The 10,249-nt window shown below is 43.2% G+C and overlaps 1 protein-coding gene across 3 annotated transcripts in view; it reads right to left on the bottom strand.

Annotated features, from left to right (window-relative positions):
- Positions 1–470: 470 nt before the first annotated feature.
- The window catches only part of sbf1 (SET binding factor 1), a 37,187-nt gene continuing 27,408 nt past the window's right edge, over positions 471–10,249 (bottom strand). For all 3 annotated transcript variants that reach the window (XM_087787961.1, XM_087787962.1, XM_087787963.1), the window contains 17 exons: positions 9,685–9,821; positions 8,555–8,762; positions 8,285–8,481; positions 8,082–8,219; positions 7,926–8,021; positions 6,401–6,475; positions 5,832–6,004; positions 5,555–5,731; positions 5,383–5,484; positions 5,132–5,317; positions 4,938–5,064; positions 4,700–4,830; positions 3,869–4,213; positions 3,602–3,807; positions 3,444–3,531; positions 3,246–3,377; positions 471–2,795 (listed from right to left, as the gene is read on the bottom strand). In XM_087787961.1, the coding sequence (XP_087644087.1) occupies positions 2,697–2,795; positions 3,246–3,377; positions 3,444–3,531; positions 3,602–3,807; positions 3,869–4,213; positions 4,700–4,830; positions 4,938–5,064; positions 5,132–5,317; positions 5,383–5,484; positions 5,555–5,731; positions 5,832–6,004; positions 6,401–6,475; positions 7,926–8,021; positions 8,082–8,219; positions 8,285–8,481; positions 8,555–8,762; positions 9,685–9,821 (2,617 nt within the window). In that variant the 3' untranslated portion in view covers positions 471–2,696. The remainder of the gene's footprint in view (positions 2,796–3,245; positions 3,378–3,443; positions 3,532–3,601; positions 3,808–3,868; positions 4,214–4,699; positions 4,831–4,937; positions 5,065–5,131; positions 5,318–5,382; positions 5,485–5,554; positions 5,732–5,831; positions 6,005–6,400; positions 6,476–7,925; positions 8,022–8,081; positions 8,220–8,284; positions 8,482–8,554; positions 8,763–9,684; positions 9,822–10,249) is intronic.

The raw sequence follows: 10,249 nt of genomic DNA, 5'->3' as shown, positions 1-10,249 counted from the left end.
CATATAGATTGTGAATAGGATTGGACCAAGAACAGAACCTTGTGTGACACCATAGCTGATCTTAGTGTGTGTCGATGAGAAGTGGTTGACATGTACATAGTGCTTTCTGTCTGATACATAAGATTTAAACCAGTTTTTAAGAGTTTAATTACTGCAACTTTAAACATCTGAGGCATATAGCTTGATTTCATTGACAAGTTAATAATGTCAAGTATGAAAGTGCTAAGTAAGGGGAACACTTCTTTAAGTAGCCACGTGGGAATAGGATCCAAAAGACATGTTGTGGACTTTGAGGAGGAAACAATCCAGGACAGCCGTTGAGGACTCACTGGTAAAAAGGACCATGAGTGAAAAAAAATAATGATTCTCGATATTTGTCATTATTCGTCATCTGTGTCCTCTGGTCACAGCAAGCATCCAGATTTAGAACAATTTCAGGAAAACAAGTGAGAAATAAGAAAACACAGCAATCTGGTTGAACCCACAGTTTATTTGGAGTCTAAAAACTAAATTGACATGATGTGACAACCGACTCCAGAGGTCTCTTTCTGGTAAAAAAGTCAAATTAAAAACAAATTATTAATGGAGTGGTTGCCAGGCAGGCGCGAAGTCCCGGCAAGTCAACTGTGAATGATTCTTATAAAAATGTGAACTAAATAATTCAATTGTTGTGAATAGAAAAAAAAAAAGTCTTCGATTTGACAAAAAAATAAAAACCAAATGTACAAACGGGTCCAAAAAGACAAAAGGCTACTTTCAACTAAATTGGCAATTCATTTGTTGATCTGTAGAGAGTTAAAGGGCAAAACTTTTTTCATTATTTAAATTTGAAATGTGTAAACAACAAACTGGAACGTTTTCAAAAACAAGAAGTGAAAACTTTTATAAACATGTTTGGCTAAAACAATAGACTTGAATGCTCTGCCCACAACCTTCCTCCATTACGGCCGCACAGAAAAAACTTTGTTTAGAAGAAAGAACATCAAGGGTTTGTATTGACAAAATAAAAAAGAAAGCATTAGTCACATTAATACAGAAATAAACAAATGGCACATTGAAGTTCTAATTTTTTAAAATAAAGTCGCTTGAGGACACAAGTTAAATAAATTACTAGCATCAACATACAAATCTGAAATCGTATATACAGGAAGTTAGACGCAAAATAATCTGCAATTTCAAAGAAATTCTGTTCGACAGCAGTCAGGTATATTTTACAGAGCGGGGTGTTTGTGAGGAGTAAGGGTGGTTGTGAGTAAAACCTACTTGACTACAGTATTTACAAACATTAGCACGACACCGATTCAAGTGGCAATTACCCTACAATGGATCCTCATCCTTCCGATGTTTGTTTCGTTCACACACTGAACAAGAATCACACACTGTATGAAGAGTAGCGTCCATTCTGACGGCAGTAGCAACACTTACTGGTTCAACATATGCTCGTGCTACAGGTGTCGTTGTCTACCTCATCCGTCTCTTCCCTCCTATCAAGCGTCATAGGCTGAAGGTTCAACTTCTGGATACAACTTTAAGGTGAGGCGCACATGCTTGCTCCCATACACATGACCTTTTTTAAACTCCTTTAAAATGTATATTTATTTGGCTAAGACACCGAGAAGTAAAGTTTTCATCTCAGGATATCATCGTATTTTTTTTTAAACTTTAAACCTGTAACATCAGTCAGTGGTTAAACTACACAACATTTTGTGACTCTGAGTCATGAAAATCTGGATTATGGGAAATCTGTTGTTTTTAAATCTCTTGCTCAATTAAGCAATTATAATTTGCAATACGTCGGATAAGGTCACCTAGTGGAAGTTTACGCCAATGTCGCTTTAAACAAGCATCTGATAAAAAGTGTCAACCAAGTCTTAGTGACGACACCATGTGGTATAGAGTCTTATTAAACAATTATAACCCAACGTTAGCGACAGCAAACAGCTCTGCTAACGGTTAATTAACTATTAGAACTAAAAGACCAGCATCATTTATCGTTCTGAAATTGCTTACTGCTCTGAACATAAAACTCCCACTAACAATTTATTTTGGCAAAGAGGCGCTCAGATTGACTGTGGACTAGCTGAGCCTTGAGAGACGTAGCTAGATGCTAGCAAACGTCTTTAAAAACTCTTTTCTACTGCCAGAATGGACACAATTGTGACAAACGCTTTGCTCAAGCAAAAGACAACCTGGCCAGGCGTTGTAGCAAGATCTTTAACACTGTAAGTCTCTGTGAGGCATCCAATAATACCAGCATTACCATCTCATCATTTTTCTGTTTAGTGGTTTGTTCGGTCCTAACATGCAGGTGAGGATTTCCGCAGGGACGTTCGTAAACACTCGCTCTTCACAGTAACTCTGAACTCTGCTCCTGAATTTGGTCAAATGAAAATCCTTCATGAACCGTCGAAGACTATGGGGGTGAGGGGGTCCAGTCTGGTGACTGTACAGACGACCAGCTCCTCCGTCATTCCTCCCTGGAGTTTTTGTGAAGGTTAGTAACGGGAGGGCCGGGTCATGGCGGAGGTTCAGGAGGGACGTTGGCGCTGCTCGGCCACATGCATGCTCGGCTGAAGCTCAAGCAGCTAGTGGTTCTGTACAGAGATTTTTTTTTCATTTTTTTCTCAGTTTTATACGAAAAGTTTACGACGCAGGAATGTTCGGGGCTGAATGCTCTCTGAAAGAGCGCCCCTTGCTCAGGCGTCCGACAAGCAGCTTTGAACACTGTCCATCCACAGCTGAGCCTTGGAAGTGTCCTGAGCACAGAAGTTGTACACGCGCTTGGTGGTCTTGAGCTGCAGGGAAGGAAGCAAATCATCAGTCAACACGTTCACATGATTCACCTGAAACAATCAGAGTTGCAAACCTCAAAGAAACAAACTGATTACAATATTTTGTAGAATACATCAAGAGATGGAAAGTTCTGTCCTATTTTATCAGCAGTATTTTATCAACTTGGCTGTCGTGACCTCATGGTCTGCCATCACTGCTCCAGCGCAGGTGTGGTGGTTTTCTTAAAGGAACAGGTACGGAAGAGGGAATGAAGCAAAAGTGCAACATTGTTTGATCTAACTGATGGCTGTTATGGCCTCATGTGACCTCAGTGTGAACATAGATCAGAAGAGTTGTCGTCTCGTCAAAACAGCTCATGTAGTGTGAACCCTCAAGATTTGTTAGTTCGTTAGTTCTAGTTTGTGTGTTTGTTATTAATCCTTAACTTAGGAGGAATATGTGAGTAGACTCACATCAAAGAAAGCCTTCTCCTCAACATTTTTGGGCGCACCCATGGCCGGCGTTCCCTGGATCACCGACTCAACCTCGGCCAGCTCTATTACGCCTTTACACTCCTTGTCCTGACGACTCTCGTAGTAGCGAAGCTGCGGAGGGAGACAGACGACATCGATTTGTAGTTCTTCTCCACAGTTGCTGAATTGTGCTCTCACCTGATGTTTGGTCTTGTCCAGGACGAACCAGCGAGGTTTCCAGGGTTTCAGCAGCGCCCCTTTCTTGAACAAGATGCCCTCAAAGCTCCTGACGGGAACATGCGAACAATGAGCACTGAATTTGAGAACTGCTGGCTCGTCATGTTGACTCCACAGACCTGTTCTCGCTCTCGGTGCTCTGGAACTGGCTGTACAGGGTGCTGGTGCTGGGCCGGCCGGGGACGGGTGTGGACGTGGCGCTGGCCTCACAGTCCAAAGCCAGGTTGATGGAGGAGCCCACGCCACTCTCCTGCAGGTAGACCCCCTGAGAGCGCCGCTGGTGGCTCAGGTTGGACGACATGAGCAGCGAGCTGGAGAATGATGGCTGAGGAGGACGAGTGAAGAAGTGACGCTTCATACTTTTACACTAGATGTCAGGACCTCACCTTGCTCTCCAGCCTGGCCTCTGCCCTCTGGATGGTCTTCATCTTGTCCCACGTGTCCTTCCATTTGTCTGAAGTCTGACCCAGCTCGGCCTCCAGGTTCTGCAGGTCCTGTAGCAGCTTGGTGATGGCGTCAGGTACCGCCTTGCTCAGACTGTCGTAACACGGCCACACGACTCGACGCCGTGTCTTCGGCCCACTGGAGTCAGATTTGTCGGCCGTCTCCTCTACGGCGCGCTCCGGCCGACCCCTGAGCTCCCAGTCGTAGGAAGGCCCGTCTGAAAGAGTCTCCTCCGTGTAAAAGTCCCAGACTTTCAGGTTGGAGATGAACGTGTACGGACGCAGGACCTGACAGGGTCATTTACAATGTTAACATTGAGTAACATGTTCCTGTACTGCTTAAACAAGCGAACAGTACGAACTGTAAAGTTCAAAGTTTTTGTTTTGTTTTTGGCTGCCCCCACTGTTCAAAAGCTGTAACTGCAACACCTTCAACTCTGCTTGTGCATTTGTTAACCAAACCAAACACTTTTTTCATCCTGGAAGCTTCAAAAAGTACTTTATCCATGATGGAAATGAATGAACCGCCATCTCCAACCCACAACTGTAAAGCACTTTGGTCACATGGAAACTCGCACACCTTCAGGCAGGTGGCCAGACAAAGTTGTGTAATCTTGAAGATCGTAAAATAACAGTAAAGTCAGTTACACTGATGGAAATAAAAGTCATCATTATAGAGCCGCTTTCAAGTAACCAATAGGCAACATTAGTGTTTTTGTCTCGGCCTCTGAATGTTCACTATTCTTTCAAAGCAAGTCATGTTTGTATGCATACCTCGTCGTCCTCAGGTGAATACATGTAGTTGTAGAAAACTGGTGTTTTCTTGTTTAGTCGGTCGATGTAGTCCCACACTGATTTGCATACTTGAGGATTCCTCCGGTCTCCTTTCTCCTCGTACAACACTCCTGCACAGGCACACAAACACTTGTTCAATGTGTGAAGATGAAAAAATGTCACCATATCAAGTCGTCAAAGAAGTCTATTAATTGCAACTAGTGTGATTTTCTCTTACCAAGTTCAATGCGTTCGTAGTCTGAGTCCAGCAGGAAGGTCCGGAAGCGGTTGGACACATAATGATAGGCCAAGAACTTCAGGTAGAACTGGCTGAACTCAAACTCCATGGGAAACTGGAGGTGGATCTGAGGACAGAGAGACACGTTTAAGAACGGGAAACCACTAACGCTCTGGAGGAAAAGGAGGAGTTACTTGATGCACGGCGTCCAAGAACTGCAAGAAAACAGGAGTGAAGCCGCTGCTCTGGCTGCCCAGCGTCTGCGCCCCACGGTGGCTGAACCTGTGACCAAACGACAGCCATTCCTTTTCTACCAGCAGCCGGAAACCGTCGAAAGTCCGATAGTAAGGGTCCGACAGCAGCTGTACCAACGACACCACCTGCAGACACTGGTGTTAGACGCCACGTGGAAACACAAGCTGGTTTCCATTGAGACATTTCAAACCTGAGTTGTGACGTCCCAGCCGTCTTCCAGGCTGACCATCACTGACGAGCCACTGTCCAGGAGCTCGACGACCAAGACCGACACCTGCACCACCCGGTGAAGCTGCACACCACCACACCAGGTCAAACATGTAGCTGGATTTCATCACTACTCTTGAAAACGCCAAACTCACCAGCGCCATCCATTCAGAATCCTCAAGACATCGCAGGAAGCTCATGTTGGGGTCAGAGTTGGAAGAGCTTGGCACACAGGCCTTCATCAACTTCTTAAAGCTGTTCTTCACCTGCCGCACGTCACACACCTCGATGGGCACGACCTCCCACTGCTGGAACGAGTCCTGCTTCCCTCCCTGAGCAAGAATGTCCCATTTCAGAACAAATGTCATCATTTTTCACATCTACATACTCACTAGAAAATTCAATGTGTCACTTGGCTTTAGAAAGTGATACCTTTAATTGGGCCTTGTCGCCAATGATATAGAGGAAGGCCTTCTGCTGACGGAGGAACAGGGCTTCACTTGGCCCTCCGTTGGGTTGCGGAGACTCTTTCCCAGCTAGTCTTGTCCCCACGTCTGGGTTGTAGGCACTGAGTCGCCCGCTGGTTCTTATGCTGCCCCATTTACCTGCCGCACATACACACAAACGTGTCTTTACTGGACTCACAGATTAGAGTTATCACTTTGAAACTGTAGCAGAATTTCTCTTAATCATCAGATTCTAGCAGCCATGCTGGAGGAGAGAGGAGTGACTTTTAAGCCCTGATCCCGATTTGTACGACTAGAAGTGATGCTAAGTTAATGCTGAGACTTTGATTGGACATTTAACAAACACACAGGCATCGAAGAGAAACCACACACAGAGCTGAGCTGCAGCAGCAGCATGCAGACACTCTAGACAGACCTCAGACTGACAAACCATTAGTCTGCAAAGACAGCAAACTATCAGGAACAAGGCTTAACACACTGTTAAAGACACTTGATTGGTTAGACAGCAGTGCGAGAGGGGGCGTCCAACTGTACCTCTGGGAGAATTCCTGGCCTTGCCAGACACTTTGGGCTGTGAGAGGGAGACCACTTTCGCCCTTTGACCCAGAGCTGAGGTCAAATGACAGAAACCTTCTGTTAAACAACCTAAAGTATTGCTGCATCATCTCAACATCCTGGTGCAGATTTCACTCCATCAAAGCAGGGCTGCACAGTAATCATGAAGTAATGTTGTCAAAAGGTCTGCACAATTTCAAGACAATGTGCTCTTTGTGTGGACAAAATTGCTGTTTGTGATTAAGTAGACATTTCAGACACAAGAAGTATACAATACAGCGTATTTCGAAATAACATAAAGCGGTTGAATGAAAAATGTTTCCTTCCAACAGTATAGATTAGATGTGCTAGAAAAATCAACAAAATAATAGAGTTGGAGTTATTCAAAGTATGAATAAGATATTAGATTCTAATATTACTGAAAGAAAAACTTGCTACTATAGTAAGATCCCAGACAATTAAAGTACATTTTCTGCCCATCACTGTTGTGGTTAAGGAGGTAAAGAAATTATAAATAAAATACGGCAGTATTTTCTCAAGCATATAACAAGTAATAGTAATACGATCAGTAAGAGCGAGGGGAGGTATTTTACGTCACATGGATTTGATGACCATTACTTTGGTTATTTAGGGCAATTTAGAAATATAACTGTGACTATTTCAACCACCTTTCACGCTTCAGTAATTGAAGGACGGTTCCTTTAATGCTGCCCATCTTCATCAAAACTGTGTTATTCATTCAAACTAACAGACAGTTTTTCCTGTAAAAGATGCTTAGATGTAGTCAACGGATCACATATCTTTGATTTCAAATGGTAAATATTTGTGTTTCTATATGTCGTGGTGATTCACTTACAAAAAATTGTAGTTTGAATCTGTGAATATCGTGCCAACTTAACCTCTGTGTTGTGTCAAAATGCAAAATATTGGGAAAACAAGTTAATTAATGTTTTAATTGTTCATAGCGAACTCTTGTGTGTGACTGTGACATGAGAGGCGCCGAGTGGAACCACAGCACGAGCAGCACATCCCAAATCAGAGTATTTCATCACACAGTGGGACTTACAGCCCTAGCTGTTATGGTGATCTTTGTTCTTAAATGTTAACAACAATCAGATATGAAAACATTTCTCCAATGCCAACCTAAACAAACTGTTAATCCTTGTGTTGTCTCTGGGTCAAGGTGACCCAGTGGCCTGAAAACAAATCTGTTTGAGCATGATGATATTTCAGCATGCTCAAACTAATGTAAACATGGTATCAAATGTTTGCTTCGTTAGTTAAAAGGTTTTGTAAGGTGAATGTATAGCAGAGCGGAAGACGTGCCTCAAATGAGATTGTAATACAGAACATTCACTATATTTGCACAAATTCAATACCTAGCAAAAACACATTGCTACCATAGCAGTGGTTGCATAAAATGTTGCACAAGATAAGGAATTAACATTCAATTTATTTTATGAAATAGGTAAGATTTGGCAGAACATAATCTACAGACTCTCACCTCCTCGGCTGAAGGTTCCAGGAACGTCCTCCTTGGTTCCCATCACCTGTTTCATTAGAGCGCCAATCTTTGGCTGTCGCATCTTATCAGATGAGTCTGAAGAGAAACGTCCATGAGCATCAGGACTGAAGGCAGGACTTGTGAGATGGAACTCACCAGAGGTGTTCATGTGCGTGGAGGTGAAACCACCCAGAGTGTTCCTGCCACTGTTCTCACTATAGGACGGCATGGAGCTTATAACGGCCTGCAGGTACTTCTCCTGCTCCAGACTGGTGGAGTCAGCCTGGGATTGAACTGAACACAAGAAATTATGAGAGGTCTCTTCATGCTGTTTGGATTCTTCCGTTCGTGTGGATTACCTGCGGCAGGTGTGTTCGGGGACTTGAAGAATCCCACTACCCCTTTAGCATGGAGGCCTGCCGAGCGAAGCAGAACTGCCTTGGTCCGAGAATTCCTCCAGCAGACCACAGGAAAGCGGTTCTGTCGATAGCAGCGGCAGATCCTCTGGATGGTTGAGTCTGGGATGCTCTGTGGGACAATCAGCAAGCCAGGGTAGCTGCCAAACACACCACATTTGTCATTACATCATTCCTTAGTTTTTCTTCATTTGCTTCTAGCTGCACTCCCACCTCCTGCAGACTGTGTACATGCGGTTGACAGTTGAGATCCTGAAGGGCTCGTTCTTGGAGCGCGTCAGGCTGCTACTGAGCGTGCCCAGACCGAGTCGTTGGTAGTCACGGCAACAAGCTCTCTCCACCACGTTGCTCATGGTTTGTCTGTCTGATGACCGCATGGTTGAGGAGAGTGTGAGAGCGCTCGGCTCCACCTCTTCAGACACTGTGGGCACACAGAAGTACTCAGAAACATCCAGGCCTATACCAGCTTACAACACTTCTTTTTGGAACACCAGGGTATAATGGTAAAAAATTTGTATGGCTTATGAAAGTGTACTTTAGTTTCACATTAAAGATCAATAAGATATTATATATATATATTTATTAGTGCGCTGTTGTGCAGAGCAGAGCCCACTACCACTATTCCCCCTCTTCTTATTATTCATCGTCCTTCCATTTTTGGCACCTTTGAGCGCATACAAACAAAAAATACATCAAAACGTACGGCTCAATCGGACTCGCACTGCTATTATTTTTCTTATATATATACGTATATATATATATATATATATATATATATAATTTAGAATTTTACGCCCCGCACAACAGCCCACTGAGAATAGAATTTGAAAACTTCAACTTCAAATTCTCAGAGCTACCACAAGAGGACGCCAGTGTAAAGAAGATGTGAAGAGATAATACAATGAATGCTTGGCCAAGTTTTTAGTTTTCACAAACTCAAAAAGATGAAAAAGTTGAGCTGGTGACCAAAAACGCTTCTTAACTTGTTGAACAACTTTTTTATTTACACACAGACCTGGAAAGTTTCAAAGCGCAGCAAATGGAAAGAGAAGAGTTTTGGGAAAACTTAAATTAAGTGCAATAATTATATCATCTATTTCAAGAGTAGCTCTCATTCACCTCTTCACAAGCGCGAAAAACCTCAAATCAGAGTAAATGGGATCTCAGACAACTGTAACAACAGGTGTATATCATTTGCTTCACACACCTCCTGTTTATTAGACTCAATCATCAGGTATTGGGAAGCGGATTTCACAATAGATTCAACTTATACATTTGTTGAGATGCATTTCAATTGCCATTTTGGACCTTGTCTGCCCAATGCTGATGTCCATCTGTCATACCTGAGATTTCATCCTCGTCCAGCTCCGACTGCAGGCTGCTCCTGTTCTCTCCTGTAGGAGGAGAGTACTTCTTCTTGGACACATACTGTCGACCGATCGTCCTTTTAGCAGTTTTAACCAGGTTTTTGGAAAGTGTTCTGAGGAGACGAGGTTGCACATTTAACACAGATATCAACTTGAACACTTTTCCTGATGAAGTGTTCTGTTTCTACCATTGTGTCAAAAACCATCTCTAACTAGGATACAGTGTAGACTTTTTCCTTATTTGGGTCACAGCTTGTGCTTTCCCACAGTTCATCATCAGGCACAAAGTTTAGTATCTTGCATTTACACAGCTATGAATTAACCTGCAACTTCTTAGCCACAAGCCAACCATGCTACCATCTGAGCTTTGCCGCCCACAATGTGTCATTGGAAATTAAATATTTCTTGCTTTTAGAAAGTGTCACATTCTCATCCGTGTTTTGCATATCCTAGCTTAGTAAGAAGAGACGTTGAAGAGACATTAGGATTGACACTTCAGAGGAATGATGCACAGACAAATATACACACGTTTATATGTAAA

Source organism: Callionymus lyra, chromosome 3 (assembly GCF_982586985.1).
Source record: "Callionymus lyra chromosome 3, fCalLyr1.hap1.1, whole genome shotgun sequence".
Taxonomy (NCBI): Eukaryota; Metazoa; Chordata; class Actinopteri; order Syngnathiformes; family Callionymidae; genus Callionymus; species Callionymus lyra.
This window is presented reverse-complemented; position numbering and strand designations above follow the sequence as displayed.